General features: G+C 56.3%; 2 protein-coding genes across 2 annotated transcripts in view; both read right to left on the bottom strand.

Moving 5' to 3' along the window:
- Positions 1–4055: 4055 nt before the first annotated feature.
- On the bottom strand, positions 4056–15222 carry LOC308513679 (uncharacterized protein C13orf46; the record flags this gene model as incomplete). Its single annotated transcript, XM_081083864.1, has 8 exons — positions 4056–4224; positions 4401–4481; positions 7013–7080; positions 8329–8376; positions 9460–9507; positions 9597–9804; positions 10347–10398; positions 15033–15222. The coding sequence occupies 7 exons, from the start codon at positions 15220–15222 to the stop codon at positions 4415–4417; spliced, it is 681 nt and encodes a 226-aa protein (XP_080939990.1). The 3' UTR covers positions 4056–4224; positions 4401–4414.
- A 2065-nt stretch (positions 15223–17287) lies between these two features.
- RASA3 (RAS p21 protein activator 3) overlaps positions 17288–27880 on the bottom strand; it is a 118033-nt gene continuing 107440 nt past the window's right edge. Inside the window, exons 20-24 of the mRNA XM_081085047.1 lie at positions 27458–27540; positions 23870–24078; positions 22684–22787; positions 20086–20269; positions 17288–18761 (exon numbers count right to left, since the gene is read on the bottom strand). Of these exons, the coding sequence (XP_080941173.1) occupies positions 18686–18761; positions 20086–20269; positions 22684–22787; positions 23870–24078; positions 27458–27540 (656 nt within the window). The 3' untranslated portion in view covers positions 17288–18685. The remainder of the gene's footprint in view (positions 18762–20085; positions 20270–22683; positions 22788–23869; positions 24079–27457; positions 27541–27880) is intronic.

Raw genomic sequence — 27880 nt, 5'->3', positions numbered from 1 at the left:
AACCCATCTATGTCCTGCTCCACAGAGTGCCAGGCCCCGATCCTGGAGGAGGGCCCTGGTCTACACAGTCACGTTTGTCAGGAAAGAAATAACTTTGCCCTCAGACCACACACCCTGGCTGGGTCCTGGGCGCGACTGAGTCCTGCTTGACCCAAAAGGAGCTGACAGGAGGCAACCGCCCTGCTTTGTGTCTGTCACCCTTTCCTGAAAACCTGTCACAAGTCAATGCAGTTAGGTGGGAGGTCCTGGGTGAGTCTAGCCCAGTGGTTCTCAACCTTCTGGCCCTTTAAATACAGTTCCTCATGTTGTGACCCAACCATAAAATTATTTTCGTTGCTACTTCATAACTGTAATGTTGCTACTGTTATGAATCGTAATGTAAATATCTGATATGCAGGATGGTCTTAGGCGACCCCTGTGAAAGGGTCGTTCCACCGCCAAAGGGGTCGTGACCCACAGGTTGAGAACCGCTGGTCTAGCCAGTCCTAACTAGGGTTCCTGCAGCCCAGCCCACATACCTGTCTTGTTGACTTTTACATACTGGAGAAGTCAGTACCTGGAAGACCTCCCCGGTCTAGCACAGGGGTCTCCCTCTCTCCTGCCCCCTGGTTGCCCCTCCTCCCCTGTCCCTTCTCCCAGGGCACACGGATGGAATACTCAGGCAGGTGGCATCTGGGAAGGGACAATGGTCTCACAGGGCAGGGGGAGAAAAAGCAAGACACAGGAGTACCTTCCTTACGGCCCAGGCCTGGGCTGGTCCCAGACACTCTCAGTTTGAGCTGCTATTGGAGGCCCATCAGCTCCGACTGCAGCAGCCCCAGAATGGAATCCACTGCATGCCCTGGCCAGGCCAGCCTTACTCAGCCACGGTCCTTCTCCAAGGCAGGCCCTCGGTGCCCCAACATCACTGGGGGCTGGGACCACCCGTGACACCAGGCTCACAGCAGCCTTAGGATGTCAGCAGTTCAAGGGAGTGTTTGTCTTGTGGAGTGGAATATCTCAGGTCCTGGTGGGAGGGATCTATTTGGAGAGTGAGTTTCCACCCAAGCCAAGCTTTGTCCAGCCTCGGGAGGTACCCAGGAGGAGATGCCAGGGAGATGTCTGTTCTACAGAGTTCATGGGGTCACAAGGTCATGGTTCAGGGAAAGCCATCTTCCGGGGTACTTGACCTCTGGGCTGCAAGTGTAAGTTCTGAACCCTGAACTGGTGCGGCGGGGGCACCAGGTGCACCCAGAACCTGGGTCAAGTCCCCCAACCCTGCCCACCAACTGACGGCCAACAGTGAATTTACAGTCTAGCCTCTCCTTTAGTGAATAAGTAGATGAGAGGTAAAATTCTGTAGGAGTGATGAAGCCTCATGCTGCCTCCTCTTGGTGAAAGATTTCAGATGGTGACTTCCAGACCGAAAGAGAGGTTGTGAGGGTGCTGCCCTGAACCCACCACCAGGGGGCGCCGCTGGGCAAGCGCTGCTGTCCATCTCTGCAGGGTTTCCAGAAAGTGGTGGTGGTGGGGGGGTGGGGGGTTGCTGCATCCCCTTTTGTATTGCTTTCCTTGGAAGCTGCAGGAAAAGACTAGAAATAAGCAGCAGTAGCAGCAACAGCATGTGTAGGTTGGTGCCCTGGGACAGCGACCTCTGAAGGCAGCGGCCAGTGGGGTGCCCTGCTATTGACCAGCGTCCCCTAGAGCGCCTCATGCCTCCCTCTCAACACTCAGAAACCCTGCTACTTGCTATGCACCCCACTTTCTCCACTGCAAAAGAGGTATGATCCTAGGACCTGTCTTAGTAGGTTGTAGAATTAATGACTTAAAACACACAAAATGCTCCAAGCATTTGCCACTGGCACAGTCTCATGGCCCCTGGCATTTCATTCTTTCTGTGCGGCTCCTACATCACCTGGGCCCACGGAACAACATTTTCTTTTCCTTTTTTGTAAAAATTGTTGACACTGTTACAGATGTCCACCCCCTCCCCTTTGCCCTCCTCCACTCAGCGCCACCCACTGTGCAACATTTTCACATCTCGCTGATCCGCCTGCCGTGTAGGAGGCGTGGTGCTCCGGGCCCTGGGGTGGGGCAGCGTTGAACGTCACTTTTCAAAGGGGTGTAGCTAACTTTGAGGGCACTGCGTGCCGATGAATTCAGAGGCACTGGATGTGCAGTATCTGTCTCCCCCAGGGGAACGGAAGCGCCGAGGGGCCAGGCGTCTGCTTCCATCACTGCCGTGCCCCTAGTGTTTAGAACAGTGCCTGGCCCATGGTAGGAGTTCAGTAAACATTCATGGATGCCAGTGGGGAATATGCTTGTGACAGAATAAAAACTTGTTTTAACAAACTGTGGTACTATAGGGTGCCCATTTTGTTTAAAAGCGATATTTATCTATCTCCATATATAGCTCTCTCCATATGTATCTAGAGCAGTGGTTCTCAACCTGTGGGTCGCGACACTTTTGGGGGTCGAATGACCCTTTCACAGGGGTCGCCGAAGACCATAGGAAAACACATATATAAATACATATTGTTTTTATGATTAATCACTATGCTTTAATTATGTTCAATTTGTAACAATGAAATTGGGGGTCACCACAACATAAGGAACTGTATTAAAGGATCGCGGCATTAGGAAGGTTGAGAACCACTGCTCTAGGCCAGTGGTCGGCAAACTGCGGCTCGGCAAACCGCGGCTCGCGAGCCACATGCGGCTCTTTGGCCCCTTGAGTGTGGCTCTTCCACAAAATACCAGTTCTTACAGAAAATAACAACTTCTGTGCATGGGCAACGAAGTTTCAATCACACTGTACATGCGTGCCCGCACGTCGTATTCTGTGGAAGACCCACACTCAAGGGGCCAAAGAGCCACATGTGGCTCGCAAGCCACGGTTTGCCGACCACAGCTCTAGGCTGTCACCCTGGACTCACTCTCCCAGCAGACACCCCCAGATAGCATGGACGAGGCCCCATGAACAGTGAAACATGCTTCTGATTTGAAGTAGCGAACAAAACTGCCAAACTAGCCACACTGTGCAAGCATGAGCTGCACGTGGCTCAGAATGAGGACAGCTACACCCAGTGGCAAGGGATGGATGATGGACAAACGGGAAAGGGTGACTTAGGGCCAGGCACCTTCCTGGCCTGTGGCACAGTGCCAGGTGCAGAGGAACCAGGGAAAGATCTCGGGCCCATGCTGCTCTGTGGCGAGGGCTCAGAGCCCTGCTTAGCCCACCCCTCCTTCCCTCCAGAATCTCCTCCTCCCACTTGCACACCAGCCAGGGGACAAACAGTGGTTTCTTGGAATGTTCCTCGGTGCCTTTCTAGTCGGCAGCAGTTGGTGGTCGGGCGCAGGGACAGGGGCTGTGACACAGGGTACTTGCCTGCTTCTCCTAGTCCAGGGGGATGAGCAGCAGAGCCCAGCCTCGAGGTGTGATGAGCCCTCAGCACAGTGGCCTATTCTGTCATCTGCTCATTTGTCAGGGCAGCCCCACAGCCCCGCCCAGGAGAGCTCATCTCTGGGGCAGCACCTCAGCTTCCTGATTCAGGCTGTCTCTGAGCCCCCAGGTAATCTGGGACTGATTCTGTGGGCCCACTCCAGGTCTGTGGGTCTGACTTTGTTTATGAGGTTTCCTAGGATCTGAAGGGTTGTGTGCCCATGGCCTGGGAAGCCCGGGCTTCATGCCGTCTCCCCGAGCCCAGCATCGTGCCGTCTCCCCGAGCCCAGCATCGTGCCGTCTCCCCGAGCCCAGCATCGTGCCGTCTCCCCGAGCCCAGCATCGTGCCGTCTCCCCGAGCCCAGCATCGTGCCGTCTCCCCGAGCCCAGCATCGTGCCGTCTCCCCGAGCCCAGCATCGTGCCGTCTCCCCGAGCCCGGCATCGTGCCGTCTCCCCGAGCCCGGCATCGTGCCGTCTCCCCGAGCCCAGCATCGTGCCATCTCCCCGAGCCTAGCATCGTGCCATCTCCCAAAGCCCAGCATCGTGCCATCTCCCTGAGCCCACCTCCCTTTCCCCATTTATATTTCATGGAACAAGGTGCACAGAAGGAAGGAAGGGGGATCTACCAAGGGCAGCGGAAGAGGGAGAACGTCTTTGTTCACTCTTTATTGTGTCTTTTTAAAAGATGGCATCATGGCTCACCCAGTGGGTCAGTGATTCACACGCGCGTCATGGGTGCCCTTCAAACAGGTTCCTGTGGGGGTTTCAGGGCTGCTTGTCTGCGTCCCTCTGCACCTCCTGGCTGACCTCAGGAGACAGAAGTGGAGACCCCTCGGTTACCGGCCAGAAAGAAGGAGTGGGTGCTGAGGGGAACCAAGGAAGCTGGGGGGAGGGCAGGCAGGCAACCCGGCCCCCTCTATTCTACTTCCTGTCCCCCCAGACTCCCCCGGTTCACCCCTGTCACCATGTGTGAAGTACCTTCTCCAGGGCTGCTACACACTCTCCTTCACCTTCTTTCTGGTGGAGTATGGAATGCAGCACACCCAGCTGGTCCTGGTCCTGGCCGCGAGAGGAGGGGAGGGGCTGAGAGAGAGGCAGGCCCCGGGCCACAGGTGCTGGCAACACCCCTTGAACCCCAAATGCACGCCACGGGGTCTCTGCTCCAATCTCTACTGCACCCCACTGCTCATGTCCCGGGGAGCCAAGGTCTTGTCTCTGTGGCTTCCGGGCCCCGCGCACACAAGCGGATTCCAGTGCAGAGCCAGGCTTGCCTTCCCTCCAGATGCTCGAGGTTTACCCGCGCACCACCACGGCTGCTATCCTCTGTCCTGGAAGGCCTGGGCCAGGAGGGACCCATGGACTCGAGAGACCCTTAAAGACTAGCTGAGCCAGGTGTCACAGGGGTGGTTCCCACGGCCAGCCCAGCCTGTGCTTGCCTCCCTGTGGGGTGGTCGCTGGGGTTTCCACTTCCAAGGCTGCCTCAGTATGAGATGGCAGCCCCCCTCCCTTGGCAGGAACCACCATGGCTTGGTGCCCATATGTCCCGCTGGCTGCTATGGGCTACTGGCATATGGGTACCTCACCCCACCATCTGAGCGGGCCCGAGGCACAGGCTGGACAGAGAAGCCTTTTGCTCTGAGGGGAACTGAGCTTGCAGGTGAGCAGCACAGCAGAACAAACAGGCGACTTGCCCAGCAAGTGTCCAGGCCTAGCCCTCCAGGGGGCCCACTGCAGACCCCCTCCCACTGGCCTCGAGGCCTCCGGTGGCCACAGCTTGCTTTTTGAGTGCTGGCCTGCCTCACAGGTTTCCCGGGGCAGCTGGGTCCTGGGGGTGATGGGCTGAGACCCAGATACCAGGAGGGTGGACCTGGGATTGTCCGACCTTCGGGGCAGAAAATAAAGCTGCCAAGCTGCACCTAGTGTGGCTGAATCTGTCACTATGTCCATTAAGTAGCGAAGAGGAAAATAAAGGTCTGCTTAGGAAAGACTGCTTATTTTAGGCCTAGATTTGAGAGCGTGACAAGACCATCCCAAGATCTTTCACGTCATAAAAGCCAACGTGACCAGCTGGGTAAGTCGAGATCAGAAGAGAGGTGGGTTGTCTGAGTGAAGACGGAATCAAAACGCCTCACAGAAACTCTCTCCCCGAATACACACACATCTGGGCGGAAAGCAGCAATAATGACAACAGCCAAATAGGCGAAGGGCCGTAATGCTAGAAGCATTCAGAGCTGGCGATCCAGAAAAATGGCACCGATGGAGGAGCCCCTTTTCACCAGGAGCCAATTTTCACCAGCGCCTGTCTATGCGTCAGAAATCTGCACTTCAAAACTAGGTCCGAATCTACACTTCAAAACTAGGTCGGAATCTACGCTTCAAAACCAGGTCCGAATCTACGCTTCAAAATCCTGTGTGGTCCTCACTGTTCCTGAGAGAGAAACTTGGGTGATTTCCTCTTTGTTGTGCTATTCCACCTTATTTAAGTTGTTTAAAATGACCGTGTGTCAGTTTTACAAAGCAAATGGAAATTTTTTGAAAGTATGCAAACAATTAAACCAAGATATTAATATAGTTGTTCATTCTGAGCGGTGAATACATTGCTCTTTTCTTCCTTGTTCTTCTCTGTATTGTTTAAAATAAAATAGGTCCGTGGGCCCTTGGGTGGCCTAGAATAAGTACCCCACCTTCTCCCAGCACCCTTAACGGCCTCGGGAAGTGGTGGGGCTTCAATGGCCCTACACAATCTTCACCCCAATAGAGTGTGGGTGGTCAGGACACTTGTGAGGGGTCCTCCCACTGCCGGCAGGACCAAGGTGTGTGAGCTTTTGTAGCCCATGAGGTGATATCCTACTCTCATCTGCCCTTCTTCCCTTCTTTTTCCTTCCCCCGGTTCTGCCCATTTTGTTGCTTGATTGGATGGGAAGAGAGAGTCTGGCTATGGAGTAAGGCGGGACTCAAAGCAAAGGTTGTGCCAGATCCCTTACAGCGGTTCTCAACCTGTGGGTCTCGACCCCTGAAAATACATCCTGCATATCAGATATTTCCATTACGATTCATAACAATAGCAAAATGACAGTGGTGAAGTAGCAACGAAAATAATTTTATGGTTGGGGGTCACCACAACATGAGGAACTGTATTAAAGGGTCGCGGCATTAGGAAGGTTGAGAACCACTGCAGAAGGTTCGATGCCCTGCTGCCCAGCTCTCAGCTCGGCAGCCCCCAGCCTCGGCAAATGCTTAGGACACTGCGTGCATCTAGAGCAGTGATGGCGAACCTATGACACGCGTATCAGAGGTGACACGCGAACTCATTTTTTTTGGTTGATTTTTCTTTGTTAAATGGCATTTAAATATATAAAATAAATATCAAAAATATAAGTCTTTGTTTTACTATGGTGGCAAATATCAAAAAATTTCTATATGTGACACGGCACCAGAGTTAAGTTAGGGTTTTTCAAAATGCTGACACGCCGAGCTCAAAAGGTTTGCCGTCACTGCTCTAGAGGAAGAGGGGAGGCACAGTGGACCCACTAGAAACCGGGGTAGAGGAACAGTCTCCCCACCTCCCCGAGCATGAGCCCAATACTCACTCATCTTCTGACAAATCCCCCATGTCCATTTGGGACCACTTCTCTTCTCTCATGGCACATGTGACCACCTGCGAGGAGCAGCAGAAGCACTTTAGAGGATGGGGTGGGGGAGGGGGTCAACCACAGGCCCCAGGCCGGACATGCTGGGCCTGCCCAAGGAGCAGATGGAGACGCGAAGACTGCACTGGCCCTGAGCACAATCCCACAAGACTGGGAGCCTCAAGTGGAGATTTCTAATTACGGGGCCCTGACCAAGGAGCTGTGGCCTGGATACGGGCCACCATGATTTCTAGATTGTAGATCAGGATACGTGGGCCCTCAGTCTCCACTCTGCCTCCTTGAGTCCTTAGAGCATGTGGTGCCCCATGGTAGCCTTGTCAGGAGTTAATCAGCTCTCTTCGTTGTACAGCATATTCTGAGGGCAAAGAGATAAAAGGTGCAATTTGGGAAAAAAATAACCCTCAGGCCGGAGCTTAAATTGGCCAAGACAAAAATATCTACAAGCATGACTGCTCACTACAGCAGAAAAATGGAAAAGACATCCCAGAGAGACCTTTGAGTCAAACACTTCTCCTTACAGAAAATGATGATGATGATGATGGTGATGATGATACTGCTGAACATGATGGTGATAGTGGTGATGATGTAATAATGGTGATGATGGTGGTGATGATGGTGATGATGATGATAGTGATGATATTGATGATGGTGATGATGGTGATGATGATGATAGTTATGATACTGATGATGGTGGTGGTGGTGGAATAAGGTGGGACTCAAAGCAAAGATCGGGCCAGATTCCTTAGGTGGTGAGATGATGATACCTAATACTGAGGCTTTCTGGGTACTAGACACTGTGTGAGGGCTTTATAGAACCACCCTGGGGTGTGGGTACTACTAAGATACCCCTTTGACATATGAGACAACTGAGGCCCAGAGAGGTATAGTGACTTGTTGGCAGAGCTGGATATGGAGGCCAGGCCTCCTAATTCCTAAGCCTGTGCCCTTTCTAACACCCCAACATGATTCCACAGAGGTTCTCAGGGCCCATGGGCAGCCAAATGGTTGACCCAGGCCCTAGAGTGTTGGAATGCATGCAGGTTAGAGTGAGGGAGGATGAGAAAGAGGAGGGGGGGCCTCCAGCCCCCTAGACCAGTCCTCAACACCCTGGAGCTTTCTTGATGCTTCTGTCCCTATCTTTGCCTCAGCCTTTAACACACACGTGCACGGGGCAAGTTCCCCAGAAAAGCTTTGTGGGCCTGAGCACAAGCATTTCCTGGTGGGTGGTTTGGCTTTGTTGTGTGAAGGGTTTTTACCTCTTCAGCATGGTCTCCCAGATCAATCTCCACAAACATAGATGGTTTCTGTGAATGAAAACCAAAGAGACGTGGAAGAAAGACTTGCATAAGCTAGGGAGGTGAATAGACTTTCTGGGAGGTAGAGTGGACGCCTGACCCCCAGTCAGGGTCTGAGCAATGACCACTGGGACCACCAGACACTGGCAGTGCTCAGTGGGGGCTCCTGAGAAGCTGGGGAGAGAGCTGCTGGCAGTGTGGATGGCAAGGTGTCCATGGGCCATCTCTGGCAGAGGAGGGAGGGGGAGGAATATGGCCTTCCCGCATCTCCCTGCTCACCTCCCATCAGGGCCCTGAGACCTAGAGGGTTTCTCCCACCTTTGCCCTCTGAGAACCAGGGCCTCCAGGAGACAGGCGATGTCCAGATCTGGAGCAGCCCCTCCAAGCCCACTTCAGACCTGCTCAACTGGGAAGCACCTTTAATTCTGCCTCCAGAAACCTACCTGGGACCCCACTTTACCCGGTCAAGAAGGCTCGCACTGAGGTGTGAGAAGCCCAGGCAGCTCAGGTGTTGCTGCCCCAGGGTCTCCTATTGGCACCTTGGCTCAGTCCAGAATGTGTTTCCAATGGTAGCACTTTAATCAACACCAAGGGAAGTATTGGGGGTGGGTGAAGGACTCCCCAGAACCCCTGAGTCACTCCAAGGACCATCTGTTGTAAATCCTCGTAAAACGCATCCAACTACCTCTCCATTCCCTACCACATGGATTAGGAAGGAGAATGACAGCCACCTTCCCTGAGAAAGTGCCCTGTGCCAATTGCTACTATAGCACTGACATGTCTCTGGCCAACGCACCAGGGCCTGGGACTCGGGGTGTTTCCCTAGTCAAGCTGAGTATTGCCTCCTGTCAAGGACCCACATGCCTTTAGCCACTGCATTGTTTGGAATTAGGATGCCCCAGCATGAGGGCAAGAGCACAGAGCTTGACCTGGAAGGCTCTCTGGGGTCAGCGCAAGGCTTGGTCCAGCCTGTACCATGGTCCTGTCTAGATGACTTGGGACCACATGTCCCCAGGGCGCTCATGGTCCAGCAGGACTATGCCTGATAGGCCTCTCCATCAGACTGCTGTCACCGAATTAAACAGCTCTTGCCTCTTTTTCCAGAAGGTCTTCCGGCTTTAGGGACTCCAACTCCTGTTCCTGTAGGAAGACACCAAACAGGTGCATAAAGGCAGGACTCTGACCCGAGGGGACAGCAGTACATGGATGTTAAAGGACCACGGCCTGACCTTGGCCTCCTGGGAGCATTTGTTTGTGTGCTCGTCTTCTTCATGCTCCTCCTGGTCGCTGGCCTCTGAGTCGCTCTTCTCAACCTCCAGCTTTCCACTCCCATGGTCCAGCTTTCCACTCCCATGGTCCAGCTTTCCACTCCCATGGTCCAACTTTGCAAGGGCATCCTGGTTCTTCTCCTGCTTGTCTTCCTCTAGGGTTGCCTGACTGTAGGAGTGGAAATGAGGGTTTGGAATCGGTGTCATGGAGACAGCTTCCCGGTGACGCATTTCTCCCTCTTGGGCATCGGCAGCTCTGGGAGCAGCTCCAGCCTGGCCAGGGAGGCAGAGAGGGGCCTGGCCAGGGAGGCAGAGAGGGGCCTGCGTGTGCAAGGCCTGCCTCCTTCCTGAGGGCAGAAGGTGGGTGGGCAGACACGTCAGACAGGAGGGGAGGGGCGATGTGCAGAGGGTGAGCAGTAATGCTCAGGTTGCTCCTGTCCTCCCTCCTGCACACCCAGACCTTCCCCAGCGTGAGCCTCCGCTGGCCCCGCCACCTGGGATGATGCCACTCCTTTTCTGGGGACAGGTGCCAGCTCCAGGACTCCGGGGCCACCACACAGCTGTAGTTGGAGGGCGGAGGGGAGCGGAGGGGCTTGCAGCCCTGAGAACCACCCTGGTTCCCCCAGCCTCAGACCCTCCCATCTGAACCCCTGGGGTCCTCTCAGGACGCCCAGGGCTCCTTCAGGACCTCCAAGTCTTAAGCCCACTTACCAGACGGGGTCTTCGGCGTGGCTTTTCAGGTCCTTTCCCTGATCTTCAGACTCTGAGGGGGAAGGAGCAAGTTGTCAGACACTCCCACCGTGTGGTGCAGGAGCGCCGCCGGCCCGCGGCCCGAGGCCCACAGCTCAGCCCTGCGAGGGTGGGGCCAGCCCATGGGGTGCTGGGCTCCCTGCAGCTCCGGTGTCCGCCTGGTGACCAATGGTTATGACTAAGGCCAGCCTCAGTTTTTATCCTGACAGGTTGTCTCCCGATTCCCTGCCCCAACGACACCCACTCTGCACAAGGCCCCACCCACACCATCTCTGCCTCTCTAGGCAGAGCTCGGGTGAAGCTAAAGCACTGTCTTTACATTAGATGTGCAGGACCCCCGGGCAGCCCTGACATCCTCCCACACAGCACACTGACTGGGAGCAGCAGGAGTGGAGGGCAGGGGCGGCGACCCACTGGGCAAGCCTGTCCCACAGGGGGTGGCACTTGAGACACACACGGCTTGTTCAGGAACCTCCTCTCCTTGTTCCTCCTCAGAAGGGCCTGGCCAGGGGGGTTCCTGTGTCATTTTCCCAAGGAAAGTGCTGCCCGAGGCTCAGCTAGTCAGGATCTTTGTCCAGTGCACTCAGTAGCCTGAGAATCTGCCCGGCATCCAGGGAGCTGTTCTTCCAGCCGCAGCCTCACATGCATAGCGATTGTCAGGAGATAATTAAGGTAAAGCTGCGTTTTGGTGACTTTGGCAGGATCAGAGCATGAGCTTCGTGAACTGTTTTCACCAGGACAGAGACCTCTCGCTGCCAGGCTTGTCGTCCAGGAGAGCCTCGGAGCAGTTATGCAGGAGGGGTTCCCTGACCCTCTTCAGGACCTGAGCGAGCCTCCGAGGGGACTCAAGGTCGCGACATTGAAAGTTCCGTTTCTGTGCAGTCCCCTCTGAGCCTGGGAGGGTTGAGGCGCTCCCCGAGTAGTGGCTCCTCCCACAAGCAGCTTGGTCCCCCCTTCCTGTCCCCACACCAAGGGCCCTGATGCAAGCACAGCCTGGGGGCAGTTCCAAAGCTTTAAGTACTGCTGTTGATGGAAGACATAGCCAGGCACCTCTGAGCAGCTCCCATCTTGGAGAATCGCTTTACAGAATCTGGTTGTGGGATCAGCTACTCCAGGCCTTGTGCTCAGGGTTGTTTTGGCTCACAGGCCTCGGGGCTGGGATGACTGCCCAGGAGAGGAGGTGACGGCCCAGTTCCCAGTGGGTGCCCTGCACCCTGATCCTGCTGTTCTCAGGAGTCTGATCGGCTGGTCCTTGCCTTCTCTCATCTGGTCCTCCCCTGACACCTCCCTCCTGAGCCCTGCCATCTTCCAAGGCCACCCTTCCTGGGACCTGGGTGCCCCTGCCCAGTGCTCAGCGACCCGATGTAAAGGGAGCTTTTCATCACTGCCGGGCTTTCCTAGTGCTGAGCACAGGTGGCCTCGGGCTGTGTCACCCGGCATTGTCTCCCACTGCTCCGAGTTCCCTGTGGATACGAGCTAGGCGTTCTTCATCCTCCTCATTCTTCATGCCCGCACAGGCTCAGGGGCCTGATCTGTGGCTGTGCTGCCCCCACGCAGACACTGGCCACGCCAGGGACAAACAGCCCTGAAGGCCAAGGACAGGGATATGAGAGGGAGCACAACTGGGTCCTCAGATAATATTTTTGGACTTGGGACAGTAGTCCCACTTACACGCAGTTTCAGTTCTGAGGTCTCCTGTAGTCTGAAAATATGAAATGGAAAGTGTCAGAAATAATTAATACGTTCTCATTGTGAGCCATTCTGAGTTGCATGAGGAAACCTCTCACTGTCCTGCTCCCTCCTGCCCGGGATGTGAATCGTCCTTTGGTCCAGCGCACCCACGTGTGTACGCTGTCTGCCGGTTAGTCGCTGGGCAGCCACTCTGGTTGTCAGAGCCACTGTGTGGTATCCCCAGGCTTGTGTTTGAGTAACTCTTATCTTATTAATAACTAGAGGCCCGATGCACGAAGATTCATGCAAGAATGGGCCTTCCTTCCCCTGGCTGCTGGCACTGCCTTCGCTCCCATCTGGAGCCGCCTTTCCGCCTTCCCATGCTTCCCAGAGGCCCGGAGTGGCTGGAGCAGTGCAGAACGCCTGTGTCGTTGCCATGGCGATGACGCAAGCATCCTGCCCCGCCCCCGGCTGCTCAGTGCCTGCGTATGCAAAGTAACCTGCCATCTTTGTTGGGTTAATTTGCATACTTGCTCCTGATTGGCTGGTGGACGTTGCAAAGGTATGGTCAATTTGCATCTTTCTTTTTTATTAGTATAGATGGCCCCAAAGCACATGAGAGGTGGTCCCGGCCATTCTGCTAGGCCAAAGAGAAGCTGTCAAGTGCTTCCTTCCAGGGAAAAGGTGTGTACATGGAGGAGAACACATAGCAAACCTAGTGTTCAATACTATCCGTGGTTTCAGGTGTCCACTGGGGGTCTTGGCACGTATCCTCCGTGGACAAGGGGGACCAGGATAGCTCTCAAGACATCCCTCGGGGAGAAAAAGAGCATGCAGCCTCCACCTCAGGTAAGAGGGCTGCTTCACGGTCAGTGGTGTTTAAGCCGGGATTTAGAAACTGACTCCTTTTGGAAACTCTTTAGTAGCCCATGGGCCCGTGCATGTGCATGTGTGTGCATGTGCATGTGCTTTGTATGTGCCTGTTTTAGAAGACAAGGGGTTGCCCGGCCAATGTGGCCTGATGGTTGAGAATCAATCCATGAACCAGGAGGTCATGGTTCAATTCCCAGTCAGGGCACATGCTTAGGTTGAAGGTTTGACCCCTGTTAGGGGGCATGCTGGAGGTAGCCGCTCAATGTTTCTCTCTCATTGATGTTTCTAACTCTCTATCCCTCTACCTTCCTCTCTCTCTCTCTCTCTCTCCCTCTCTCTCTCTCTCTCTCTCTCCCTCAAAAAAAAAAAAAAAATCAGTAGAAGACATGGGGCTGCCCAGACACATCTTCAAATACTTTTTCTTCCTATTATGTATCTGGCAAAAAGAGTCATGCCCTAGACCAGCGGTTCTCAACCTGTGGGTCGCGACCCCTTTGGCGGTCAAATGACCCTTTCACAGGAGTCGCCTAAGACCATCCTGCATATCAGATATTTACATTACGATTCATAACAGTAGCAACATTACAGTTATGAAGTAGCAACGAAAATAATTTTATGGTTGGGACACAACATGAGGAACTGTATTTAAAGGGCCAGAAGGTTGAGAACCACTGACCTAGACAGTTTGGCTCAATGGATAGAGCATTGGCCTGTGGACTGAAGGGCCCCAGGTTTGATCCCAGTCAAGGGCACATGCCCAGGTTATGGGTTCAGTCCCCAGTAGGGGGCGTGCAAGAGGCTGCCAATCAATCATTCTCTTTCATCATTGATATTTCTCTCTCTGCCTCTCCCTTCCTCTCTAAAATCAATAAAAATATATATTTTTTAAAAAAAGAATCAGTAAAGAGAGAGACACTATTTCTCTTTCCCTCATTTTAAGACGTAGACAAGGCCTGGAGCTGCCTCCCTGGCGTGTGGCTGGTGAGGCTCCCGCTCTGCACCCTCAGGCTCAGGCTCCGGGAAGCCGAGACCCTGTGCAGCCTGGGACCCTGGGGCCTGGGTGGCGGGACCACAAGCCCCGCGGACGCCTTTCGGCCACCCCTCCACGGCCGGCGTTATTGGAGAGCCCCCTGGGTCTACTTGCAAAATTTCCCACACAGACTCAGGTTGGTCTCCTCTTTTGGGAACTTAGATCTTCTTGAGCGAGAAAGTGTGGCCATGCTCAGAGCCTGAACGGGAGGGAGGTGGAGGGTCCAGCAGCTCCTCTCTCCTCAAACCACACACCTTTGGACTTTGACACTAGAGAAGAAATATGTTCACACCCCAACCTCTTACAGTCGCCCCTAGAGCGTGAACAAGCAGCTATCTTTCCCTTTTACAGTTTCATTTCTTCAGCCTACTCATCAAAGGCCACCTGCTGGCGAGAGGGTCCCAGGAGAACCAGCACATGACTCTCAGTCCCTGGCGTCCTCCCACCAGCTCAGACCCTGTTGCTCTGGGGACAGTGTCATGAGGAGCCTGGGGGGGGGGGGGGGGGCTGGGTTAGCTAACATTCAGGATGCAGGTCCACATACGGACCAGGGTGTTTCGGGACCCATCCCCACTTCCACCACACCATGGCCGTGCTTGGCATGTTTAGGAATATCCTGGAGTGGCTAACACAGCCAGCATAAGGCATAAACCTACAGACTTTATCATTTAAAGGCCACCTTAGTGCCAAGCCTGACGGGCAGTACCCTCCCGCACAGGGTCAGGGCCGACCCCAGGCCCCGGGAGGGGTTCCCTGAATGAGACAGAGCTAGACTCAGAGTCCAGGGTACAACCTGAGACACTGCCCGCGCCAGCCCTCCCGAGGCCATGGTGTTCCCCATGTGTCTGACAGCTTTGCAGGCCCACAGGGCTCCCCGAGGCCTGGTGGGTCCTCACCCCCTTCATCCAGTGGGCCACCCACCCTGGGTGCCGACACTCACGCGGGCCTGACCCGAGCCCCAGCGGATCGTGTTGCCTGACGGCCTCAGTGGCCCCCACCCTGGCCCTCAGGGTGGGGGCAGGGGCAGCGGGGGCGGCCGGGCGGAGGTGCTCTGTGCTGGCTGCGGCCCCTACCTAGCTCCTTGGACGGCTTCTGGATGCCGCTCGGGGGGTCCCCCTTCTGGTGTAAGCTGCCCATGCTCTGGCTCCTCTGCAGTTCAGCCCCCTCACTGGTCCCCTTGGGGTGTCCGGTGGCCACCCCCAAAGGAGGAGCCCCAGCGCCTGGCCGGTGCCTCCTGTACACGGTGGCGGCCTCCTTCTCCATCCTTCTCCTCCCTTCAGGTCTCAGGAAAGAAGAGGGATCCGGCTCTCCAGCACGGCCTCAGGCGGAGGGCATGGCTTCCAACCCCTTCCGAGGCGAGCAGCCCAAGAGTGTGCCCAGTGGGCCCCCGTTGCTAAGTGTCCCCTGTGACATCACACAAGGTCAGAGGTCAGAGGTCATCCAGAGCAGCCCTTCCCTTGGGATGCTGGGTTCCCTCCTTCCAGGCCTTCCTGGCTTGTCCCCCAGAAAAGCAGAGGAAGAGGGGCCAGGGGACCTGAGGGGGCAGAGCGGGCACAGAACAAAGCTGGGCAACGGACGAAGAACCCAGAAGTGGGGGTGGGTCTGCGGGCACCTCAGGGCCTGGCAGAGTGTTTTCTCCGCACCCTCGCGACGAGAGGTGCCCTCGGCTTCAGAGGCAGGGCTGCCTGGGGCGGGCAGGCTGGAGCTGCACTGACCAAGAAACCCCACTTAACTCTGCATTTCAGCCCGTGTTTGCTGGCACTGGCATCAAAGCACCACGGCCCGCGTGTCTTAACCAGCTCCTTCTAGACTGGAGGCCTCTCTCCTGGGCCTGCAGATGGCTGTCCCGTCCTCACATAGTCGTCCCTCTGGGCACGTCGGCGTGTCTGTGTCCTGATCGCCTCTTCTCACAAGGACCCCAGTCGCACGGGATTAGGGGCCACACTAATGACTTCACGTAACCTTAACGTCTCATTTATTGATTTAATTTATTTAAAAGCCAATTTTATTTATTTTTAAATGTATTTTTTAATTGATTTCACAGAGGAAGGGAGAGGGGAGAGAGAAACATCGATGATGAGAGGGAATCACTGGTCGGCTGTCTCAGGCACACACCACACTAGGGATCGAGCCCACAACCCGGGCATGTGCCCTGGCCGGGAATCAAACCATGACCTCCTGGTTCATAGGTTGACATTCAACCACTGAGCCATGCTGGCTGGACTTTAACTGCCTCTTTAAAGACCCAACCTCCAAATACAGTCATAGGCTGAGGCACTGGGGGTCAGGGCTTCGCCACATGAATTTTTGGGGGGACACAATCAGTCCATAACAGAGCCTAACAGAACATTTCTGATACCCTGACCGAGCACACGGTTTTTCTTCCTCCAATCACCCAAGACCTTGGGGACAACCAGCCGATTGCCCTTGGGGTGCCATGACTATTCAGAATGCAGCGGAAGTGGCTCCCTAATCCCACCTGTACTCTATCGCCTCAAACAAATTGCTTGTGGCATCTTAGCTCACGGGGAGGCCTCGGTCGCCAAGCCAAGTGCCAGTGCGGGGACAGACGTGGTGCCCACCTACCCGAGACCTTCCTCGGTGGCACCTGACCTTGAGGCCACCGATGAAAGTCACAGCAGTGGGCGCTGAGGGACAGCTCGTGCCTTCGGGAGAAAGAGCAGGTGAAAACAGAACCAACTGTGACCTGCCACTGGGGTCCTGGGGGAGGGCCTTCTGTTCCCCTATCTCCCTCCCCCTCGACCCCTCCCCCGGGGTTCCCCTTTCTACAGCACGCCCAGAAACAGCTGATTCTTCTCAGAAGAGCTGACCCAGGCTGGAATTTTAAAAAACACACAATTGAATGAAAGCCAAATGGAGAAAAGAAAGGAATCAGGAAATGAGAATGTGCATTCTTCTCCCCAGAGGGGGTGGCATCCTAGAGGCCCCTCAACTCCTCCCTCTCCCCCTCCAGGAGGGACACCACCTCTGCTCCTGGCACCGGAGGCCTGGAGCCTCCTGCTCCTCCTCTCCCGGGAGGCAGGCGGCTGGGCTGGTCCTCGAGCTGGCAGCCAGTGTTCTCAGACAGTAACACCTTCTCCATCCACTGGAGGGTCCTAGCAGAGTGCCAATGGCCCTCAGAGTGCCAACCCCACCCCTTTCCATCCCAGAGCATCATGGCTTCCAGCTCCATCCGAAGCCCCACCCAGGACCTCACCTGTGATCACAGGGGCATCATCCATTTCCCCACCTGCCCAGCTCCATCCCCCCACCTCCCACGGGTGCAGTTATCCGTGGGCACCCCTGGGAAACCAAGCCAGTCCTCAGAAAGAATAAAAGGTCTGTTTTAATCGGAAGGTAAAATACTTCACAAATCATTAGTATCTTATAAACGGAAACATTCAGTTACAAATCCATGTTAAAAATCGAAATTCGGTGCAGCCTAATAGCTCTGTGTTGCAACGTTTATTTTTTGCAAGATTTTTCTCCCCCTTTTTTGTGACAAGTGATGTTATTATCTGGCATCTAGATGGAGTCTGAAGGACAGAACTTGCAAACAGAACGGGGTTGGCACGAGAGCACGTGGTCCTGTGAGTTTGAACAGCGCTGTCCAAAGCTGGCACCTGCAGCTGTGAGGACCCTGCAGCTGTGAGGACCGACTGGGGAAAATCAGCAAACAGCTCCCCTAGCGTTTGAACCCCACTCCTCCAACGGAACGCAGTCCCCACCCCGCTATACCACCCCGGGGCCCAGGGGGCGTCTGCATAGCCGAGTGCCTCCCTTTCAAGTTGAGGATTTCTCCCCTTGTGGGTTTCCTGTGGAGGACCTGTAACTGGCTCCCCTTCCCTTTTCGCCTGCTCTGGCACCCTCCCCTTCAATGAGTCCAGGTGTGGATGATCCGAGTTATTTCATATCAAAGAGCTAATTAAAAAGGTTAAGAAAATCAGCTTGAAAATAATGCACATTTCTATTTTTTAAATATTCCCCAAACTTCTACTTTTAAGCCCCACTGACAGCACAACAACACAACTGGTGCTTGAAGTGGGGCCTGGCAGACACCAGCTCCGCCTCTCAGCGGCCCAGGGGCGTTGTGGGCTGGGGGCTGTCTCAGCAGACAGCAGAGAGGGACTCTGATCCCCGGGAGAGAAGTCTGGAGCCCCCCCCCCCCCCCCGCCGGAACTCTCTGCAGAAGAACCCTGTATCCCCAAAATATCAAGAGCATCCTCAAACTGGGACCTCCGTGCAGTTCTGCACGTCCTGACCACAAAACTGACCCTCTAGCCGGGAACATCACCAACATCGAAAGCTGAAACCAGAAGCCGCCTGCCCGCGGCACCCGGACAGCAGGCTCCTGGGAAAAGAATAATGCTTGAACCTCCGGCTGCGTGGAGGCAGGCTCCTGGCAGGCACCGCAGAGGCCAGCGAGGCAGCAGTGCACAGGAGACGGAAGCACTCCAGCAGGGCGCACGCGTCCCGCACCCGGTCCAGAAAGGCCAGCTCAGGGCACCTGCCCAGCAGCGTGAATAAAGTGCGTGGCAGCCACGGGAACAGCCCAGGAGAGTCTCAGACGTCCCGTGAGCTTGACGCTTGTCATCTATTCGAGCGAGGAATGTGGATCCCTTGGCTTCCTCACTCTGCCTTCTTGTCGGTCTCCCTCCTGCACAAAGACTGTGGGGTTCCTGGTGCAGCTCACAGCGCCCTCCTGGGGCAGGACGTCCTCCAGGCTTTAAATGGAATGGGTGGAGACCTCTGACTGCTGCCTGATGTAGCTTTGAAAACTCTTATCTCCGATGGGGTGTTCCCTGCAAAGGGGAGATGGGGGAGAGGAGAACATGAGGTACAGCCCTCCATCGCCCGTGCTCATCTGCACTTTTTAAGAGTCTCTTTTCTAGCCATGGCTGGTTTGGCTCAGTGGATAGAGCGTCGGCCTGCAGACTGAAGGGTCCTGGGTTCGATTCCGGCCTAGGGCAGATACCTCGGTTGCAGGCTCCTCCCTGTCCTGGGCTCTGGTCGGGGCACATGCAGGAGGCAACCAATTGATGTATTTCTCTCCTATATTTCTTTCTGTCCTTCCCTCTCTCTTCCAACTCTCTCTAAAAATCAATGGAAAAATATCCTTGGGTGAGGATTAAAAAAAACAAGAGACTTTTTTCTATCTATATATGTGATGTGTATTCTTTGTAATTAATATGAAAAATATAGACAAGCAAAAGAAGACTTAGCCCAAAGCCGCCTGTGGAGGCGCCCACTGGGACCCTAGTCACAGTGTGTAGGTCTCATGTGCACACATGACCATGTGCATAGAGTGTGTGCCATGCACCCACACGTGTGTGGGAACCCTGCGCTCCACAGGGGCACGGTGCTGTCTGCTGAGTGCCTGGCCCCAGGGTCGCAGGCACTGGGTCCTGAGCTGCCCAAGCGCTTGCACAGCTGCTGCCACAGGAAGCAGGATGCGCTCCAGGCTGTTTTAACCTCGGCTTTACCACGTGTAATCAAAGACAACATTTTTAGGTCTATGCAGCTCTCTTGAAGGCGGGGTGTAAAGGGAATCTGGAATATGCTTTGAATGTCTATGGGGCCAGGATGACTCATCTAGGAGCAAAGAAGGATCACGACCCCGGGAGGTGCTCGCTGGGTGCCGGGCTCTTGTGAGCAACTGGTCAAAGGAGGCACCTCTTGCAGAGCCCTTCACTCCCCTTCCCAGAGCAAACCCACACCTGCCAGGAACAGAGGGAGGAAGGGAAGGAAGGAGGGAGGGGGGAGGGGGGGGGCTGGAGGAAGAGAGGGAGGGACAAGACAAAGATGGGGGCCAGTCCACCAGAGCTGGCCTCAAGAGAGGGGGAAAGGGCCGGTTTGCTGGCCCAGGAAAGCCTAATTCTGAAAGTGAATGAGTTGGGAAGGCAGGAGGGGAGAAGGGAGAGAGTGCTGCTCCCAGGGCACTGCCCAGAGGACCCGGCGAGTGAGGCGAGCCCTGCTCTGAAGGAGCTGGGAAGCCTGCGCAGTCGGCACGCTGCACACCGGCTCTGGGGCAGGCAGCACCCTCCTCCCCCGGGAGCTCCCTGCAGTCTCTCCCCCAGCCCCCACACCCTTGCCGGGACTTCCCACGCACCCGGGAGCCATACTCACTGGCTCCCATACTTGGTCTTCTTGAACTTGTCCCTTTTGTACTGAGCGTGCTCCTGCTCCAGGGCCCCGACCCGGGCGATGACCTGCTTCAGTGTCTTGTAGGTCTCCTGGGGGTCATCGATGATGAAGGTCAAGTATTCCTCTTGCTCTGGGCCGTCATACACAGATCTGCTCCCACAGGCCTCTGCACCGTTGGGGACAGGGAGGAGGTCAGTGCTCGGGGAAGCACCTGGACTCCTCAGTAAAGGCTGACCATTCACAGGCAAAGGCCCCAGAACCAGCAGCCATTCCTTCCAGCCTGGCCGACGCTGAGTGCTGGGGGATCCTGCAGGGCCAGAAAGCCAGGGCCCAGGAACCGAGGCCTCTGAGGGTCCAATGCCCCCTCGCCAGGCCCTAGCACCTCTCTGACAGACCTGCCCCTGGGTGACCTGCGTCCATCCAGACCCCACCGGCTCATCAAGCCGGGAACAGCAGATGTCTGTCTCCTCCTGGACACTGGGCCAGGCTGGCTTGAGGGCCTGTGGGGTCGGACATGGTCAGCCTCTCGGCCAGTCTGTGCAGGCGGTTTCCTCAGACCTCCACCCCCACCTGCTCAGCAGGTAGCTCTCTCCTTGGACACCTCACTCCCGCTGAAGACCATGCTGCCTGCAGCCGTCCGTGATCCACAGGAGGCATCCAGATACCTGAACTGCAGCAGCCCCCGTCCTGTCCCCTAGCACCCGGCCCCGGCCCCTCCCATCTGCCCGACAGCTATGCTGGCCCTGCGCTCCAGGGCCACAGAGACCAGGTGGGAAGACGTGTGCTTTGCAGGGCGCCTGGCCCGGCGAGCCAGCATCAGGAGGGCCCCTCGCCTCATCGTCCTCTGTCCATTATCACAGAAAGCTCTGCGATCCTGCTTCTGCTCAGGGGAAACCTCTGGGTTCTAATCGAAAAGTCACAAGTCTGTGCAAAGGAAGATGGAAAGGACGTAAAATTTCAGAGAACAAGGGGGTGTGACAGGAGAAAGACAAGGGGCCCTCAACGCGAGGGACAACAGAGTGGAGAAGAGGAGCCCAGGGCCCCCGAGCTCGAGTGTGAGCTCAGCCTGTTCCTCGTGAGTGAAGCGCAGGTCGGTCTGCAGCCACCAGCCACTGCTTGTAACTGCGTGGCCTCGGGTAAGCTACTTAAGCGCCAGAGCCGGTTAGCCGGTGCCCCCCAGTCTCCTGAGCCCGGGCCCCGTGGGAGTGTGAGCCGTGGTGGCTCGTAAGGACAGAAGGAGGGATAGGTGCAAAGGACCGTCACTGCCATGTGGACAGGTCAAGAGAGCTAAGACCTGAGTAAGCAAACGTCTGTGAAGCTTGTTAAAGAAGCAGAAACAGAAGGTGGTCCTCACGGCCGGGACAGGTGTCTGGGCTCAGGTGCGGAGGAGAGTCACCAAAGGCCAGCAGGACGGACGATGGTGACCAGAGAAGCACACAGGCACCTGGCCCAGGCCTCCTCAGCTCCGGGTGCTGTGCTCACTGCTTCACGGAGTTTGTTCCCCTCAGTCCTCGAATTGAGCCAATGGCTACCCCATTTCGCAGGAGAGGAAGTCAGGGCTTGCCTGGTGAGTGACTTGCCCCGTGTGTCTCAGAGCAGACGCCAAAGCTGGCTCTGCATCGAGGCCTCCAAGTCCTGGAAGAACTCCATCCGGGCACCACGGAGCGTGGTCTGTGCGGGGAGCGCTGGGAGGAACCTGGGAGAGGCCCAGGCCCTGAGGGCATCCAGGACTAAGGGGGGTTGAGGGGGCTTAACTGCCGAGACCACAAAGAAAGGGGAGCCGTAAGCCACCCACCTATCAGATGCAAAATTCTTGAATGGATTAGTAAATAGATTATGAGCTAAGCTCAGGAAGGAGAAAATAAAACCAACATTAACTAGAACGGATCATGATAAGCACACTTCTTCCTCTTTAAAAGGGTTTATAAAACCCAGACTTAGGGAAATGCCCAGAGTGTGTGCATGTTGGTTTCGGCAAGGCAGCGGACACGCTTTCACACAGCAGCCGGGAACAGGACACAGCGCCCGACGACGGGACGGGTGCTGACCACCCACGGTCCCAGGCACTAACCTGTCTCCCAAACAGGTGCCCAACCTGCAGAAGGTACCACCGACAGCACCAGGCGCAGGCCAGGGAGGCTCAGAGGGGCTCACAGGCATGTCTGGGAGAGGCTGTGGGTTCGGCTCCAGGCCACCATAAAGTGGATATTGCAATAAAGTCGCGCTAATTGTTTGGTTTCCCAGTGCATACAAAGGTCATTTCACTACACTGTAGTCTACTATGTGTGCAATAACATTATGTCTAGAAAAACCGATGTGAAAACCTTAATCAGAATTATTTTATGACTAAAACATGCTAACTGTCACGTGTGCCTTCAGCGAGCGGTGATCTTTCTGCTGGTGGAGGGCCTTCCCTGATGATGAAAACACAGTCCCTGGGAAACATAATACAGCGAAGCACAACAAGGCGGGGTCTGCCTGCACTTCCCCGAGTCACTCTGCGGAACGTTCCGCGTGTCGCCTGGGCCAGGCGTCCCCCGCGCTGCTGCGATCGGTGTGAGAGGCTGACCCCATCCTCACCTTGCATCTTCTCCAGTTTGCTCATGTACAAGTTGAACAGGGAGTAGATGCGCTCCGTCTCTCGGTCCCCGTCGATGTCCAGCTGGATGTTTGCTGGGAGGCCGCTGCTCGAACACAGTGAGAACGGAGAGCACTGAGCTGTTAATCATGGTATTGACTTTTTAAAAGACCACTGAAGACGACAGAGTGATCCAGCACTGAACTTATCCCCGACGGGCATTTGTGTGTGGTTTGTGAAATAATTCACCAGCACTGAGCCGTGACCATCTGCCAGGATAGCAAGCAAAAAAGGCAGTCTTATTTTGCTATGAAAGGACCCAGAATAAAAATATGCACTTGGGCTGTGTGCCCTGAAGGGTCGGTTGGCTGCCCCAGGTAGGGACAAGCGGGTCCCCGCTCCTTCCCGAGGCTCCGGTGGGCTGCTGCTCCTGCCTGAGGGTACAGCCGCGGCCCCTCCCAGACACAGCACCCAGCCTCTCTGGGGAGACTGGCGAGGGCTGGGGCACAGACTCCTGGACAGCAGGGACTTAGCCCTTACCCTGAGTCTTAGCTTCTTTGCCTGTGAAGCTGCATGTCCTGTTTCCGCCTCTGAGAGCTTTGGGGGGCTGCGTCACAACCACAACCACAACAAACAGCAGTTGTCACTTTTCTCACAAGTCACATGGGGCACAGGGACAGGCCAACTGTGAGTCACCAGGCCTCCCCCCAGGATGGCAGAGAGGAGCCTCTCATGACCGTCAGGGGGCCCAGCTAATAGAGGACAGGAAACGAGGGGCTGTCTCGGTTCCCAAAGGTGGGAAGTGTCGCCTGGAGAAATCGAAGGGGGTGCATCAGGAGGGCAGAGCGCTTGCAGGGTCTTAGAAGAAACAGGCAGAAAAGCCTGCCCCTGGGGGTCCCCTCTCTGCCTGGAGCACCCTCCTCATTGCCAGCCGCTCTGCAGGGATGGCACGCACCCCCGGCAGGGGCAGGAGAACCCAGGCAGGCCCGGAGCTCCTGCCAGGCTACACAGTCTGTGAGGGCTCCCTCGGTGGAGGCTCAGCCTGGGGGTATGCAGTTGGCTGAGTGGGTGGGGACTGCATCTTAGCCCCAACTTGACCCCTTGACGAAACTTCCCTGAAGGGTGCATAAACCGGGTAACTGTGCTGGGCTACCGCAGGCGGCTGGGGCTGGAAACCCGCAGACCTACCCGGTGCACGGGGAGCAGCCGGGGGCCGTGTCCGAGGAGGCCCTGCAGCACAGCCAGTGGCCGTTGAGGTAGGCGGAGGGGTGGTAGACGGTGAGGCGCTTCTGGTTGCACTGGCTCACTTTGGTGAGGATGTCGATCCAGGCCTTGGCCTCCACGCAGTTGTTGGCCTGGATGTACAGCGCCCGCTCCGGCTGGATGACCTGGAACATCTGGGGAGATGGAGAGTGGGCTTGGGGGCCGCCCAGCAATGCCTACACGCCCAGGGGCTGCAGCGAGAGGGTCTGAAACTGACCCAGAGGCAGACAAGTCCAGTGGCTGCCGTGGGTGCAAAGGGCTTTCTGCTGCCCTTGAACTTGGAAACAGAGCTGAAGCCGCTGGCCTGGGGGAGGCAGGAGCGACAGGAGCCATGGTCAGCCTGGCCAAGGCACTTCCTTCCTCGGGGTCAGGGGTCTCCATTCGAAAGGCAGGAGCAGCACCACTTGTCTCGCCCATGGGGCCTCCCAAAGCTGACTGGGGCCTTCACACAAAGGGCTGGTTTCTTTGGGTCCCTTACTTTTTAAGCTGGGGTGGGATTCCCTGCAAGGCACACCAGAGCTCATGCTGCCCACCCTCCCGTCCTCCCCTCTGCCTCCATCCGAAAGGCCTGGGGACTCTTCTTCCTCATTCAGGCAGGTGTTGCCTTCTCAGAGCCGCCATTTCTTTCCTATTTATTATTCACTCAACAAACTGCCTGGGGACATGGTGTGGGCAGAGAGTTTCTGCCCTCGTGAGCTTCCAGCTGGCAGGAGAAAATGAACACAAGATGCAGGGGCTGAGTGAGGGCAGCCCAGCAGGAGGTCAGTGTAAATGCTCAGAATAAACACTCCTCCAGAGAGCAGCAGGCTAAGGGTTAAACTGAGTGGGGGCAGCAGGGACAGCAGGGCACAGGTCCTGGGGCAGCAGAGACAATAGGCGCAAGGTTCTGAGGATCAGGCAGGGCCGGAGCTCCCGCAGGAGCAGGCCAGCTGCACACAGAAGGGGGTTACGGGGGAGGTGGGCACGCCGAGGCTCTCACACGGGACTTGTCAGAGGGCGTGAGGGGAGGCCAGGAGTCGGGGTGCACACAGAAGGGTGACAGTGGCCTCTCCCAAGGGCTGGTGGTGAGCACCGGGAGGAGGAAGGAACAGGAGCCGGTGGATCTGGGAGAGGGAGTTGTGAGTCCACGTTCCTGAGTGACTAGTCGGGGCTCACTGCCAGAGACCAAGTCCCCCATCCTGCCTGGCACACACGCACCACTGCCCAGGCCTCAGACGCGCGCATCTGTGCACGGCTCCAGTCCCCAGTGGAAGGACGGCCGCTAGAAGGAGGCATTTTGTCCTCACGGACTGGCCTCTGCAACAGGGCTTGGAACACAGCAAACCTTCAAAAAATCTCTCAGATGGAACAGGACGTGAGCCTAGTAGGTAGCACCCTGGGAAGCTGACTGTGAGGAAGGCAAGAGGAAAAAGCAGGCTGATGAATAAACAATGCTAAAATTAGGGAATTATTCTAAACCTAAATTCAGGGCCTGACGAACAAAACAGCTCCCAGCTGCTTCCAGGACGTTTCCACATTCGTGTCCTTTGTGGATGCCTGGGAATGCCTCTGGCTGAGGGCGGGCGTTCCCAGCCCCCATCTTGGAGAGGGCGAGGCCCACACACGCTCCAGGGAGCTGCCTGCAGAGGAGGCGGGCCTTCCAGCCCCGGGAGCAGGTGCGATAGTGTGAACATCCCCAGGTCCAGGGAAGAACCCACATCTGCCACGGGCCATCTGCTCGCCCAATAAGTGGCCTCAAATAGTCCTGGGGAAGGACCAGGAACTGGGCAGGCCCTGACCGGTGTGGTTGGAACACTGTCCTGAACATTGAGAGGTCACGGGTTCGATTCCCAGTCCGCGTACATACCCAGGTTTCGGGTTCGATCCCTGGTCGGGGCGCATCAGGAGGCAACTGATCTGTTTCTCTCTCATATCGATGTTTCTCTCCCTCCCGCACCCTTTTTTTTTCTCTAAAATCAATAAAAACAAACCCTCCAGTGAGGATTTTAAAAAAATAGAGAAAAGAAAACAGCAGGGAGCAGGAGCTGCTGTCTGAGCATCCAGAGCATGCGGGGGGGCCACCCCTTCATCTGTGCAGCGGGCTGGGAGCCGCTCGGACCCAGCACAAGTGTAAGCACCGTGTGACTCCTCAGCCCTGGCCCGGCAAAACAGACTCCCAGGCCCCCCACAGACCCAGTGCGGCCTTAGGCACCTGCTGAATACCCGAGCGTTGAGGTGTGCCAATGAGCGAGGCGGGCAGACACAGGAGAGGGAGGAGGACGGGTCAGCTCCCTGGCAGCTCCGGGAGCAGAGCCTGGCCTGAGGTCCCGTGCTGTGCGCCATGAGCCTGGCGTCTGTCGCAGAGCCGGCTGAGCGAGGAAATGCCGCTGGATGCAGAGGCAGCGAGCAATGGCCGGGATGCTGTGCAAGCAGGTCCTCCTCCCGGGGCAACGGGACCCCAGCCCCTGAATAAAATGGGGCCCTGGGAGTCCTTACAGTCCCAACTACTGAGTGCCAGCCTCCCTGGGGGAGAAGGAAGAGCTGTGCACAGTCGAGAGCCAATGAGAAGCAGCGAGGGAATGACAGTCAGAGAGTCTTCGCGGAGGGGAGGACTTGAGGAGAAGCAGGACACTGACAGCCCAGTGTGTCTCCCACGGCCACTCACTCACCATGAGCCGGGCCCCCTGAGAGGATACACCAGCGACCAGGGCCTCCGGGGTTCCCGACGGAACCCATGACCCGACCATGCCCAGCGACCACCTGACACCCAAACCGAGGGGTATCCACAAAAACTGGCCTGCATGCCTCAAAAATGCCACGGCCACAAAACAGGGGTAAGGACCGAGGAATGTTCCAGATTAAGGAGATGCCAGAGAAACAACAGACCATGTGGCTCTGGACTGCGTGCCAGCCTGGGGGGGGTGGGGGGGGGGGGTGGGGGAGAACATTACTGGGACAACTGGCGGAATTTAAACACGGACTGTGGGCTAGTGGTGCCAGTGCATCAGCTTGGGCGCCCTGGCTTGGCTACTGTATGAGATTATATGAATGCCCTTGTGTTTAGGAAATACACGGAAGTACTTACATGGTGCAGGGGAAAAATATGTACATCCTCCATGGAGAGAGGAGGAGGGCAAATGAAGGAATAGGCTCAGCAAATGGGACCAAACCAGTGACTCTGGGTTAGGGGACATGGGAAGTCCGTGTTCTAGTCTTACTTTTCTGGAAGTTCAATCTAGAGCAAAATAAAACATTTCAAAGAAATTCCACACGGTCCCAGAGCCTGCCCCTGGCGTCCTTTAACAGAGGGTCCCTGGACCCCCGGGGACACCAGGGAGGCCATCGTCCCACAGGTTCTCCTGCCCCAGCCGACAGGCAGGGCCAGCCCGGCTGCTGGGCTCCCAGGTCCGGCGCAAAGCCACACAGCGCCTTGTAGACACCCAGGCAGGGCCCCGAGACGAGAGGCAGGGGCGGCGGGTGTGAGTGGGAGAGGAGAGCGATGCCCGGAGGAGCGCCTGCCAGGGCTGCACTCACGTTCTTCATCTTGAAGGACTCCTCCTCCAGTTTCTCCACGGCCAGAATGTTCTCGATGGGAATGCTGTAGAGCGGCTGGTCTCCTGCGGCGAGAGGGGTTCATGAGGGCAGGCCCAGAGGCCGTGCTGTGTTAGGAGGGTTAGGTCTCCCCTCTTTAGGTGAGAAAGCTAAGAAGCCGACAGGCCACAGGCACAGGGGGCCGAGGGCAGTGGTCAGAGGAGGCCTGGAAACGGGACCTCTGTGTCCACAGGACAGCAGAGCCTCAGCTCCCAGCAACACCCAGGACTGTCTCCAGGAGCCACGTCCCCACGTTTTTATGGGGAGAGACTACGTTTTCGCCATCCCCTGACCTAAACCGGAGCCATTTCAGACCCAGGAGAACACAGTCAAAGTGGAATAAGACCCGAGAGACCCTGATTCCTA

This window comes from Myotis nattereri (assembly GCF_964212035.1).
Source record: "Myotis nattereri genome assembly, chromosome: 2".
Lineage (NCBI taxonomy): Eukaryota > Metazoa > Chordata > Mammalia > Chiroptera > Vespertilionidae > Myotis > Myotis nattereri.
Note: the sequence above shows the minus strand (reverse complement) of the source record. Positions and strands in the feature narration are given on the sequence as shown.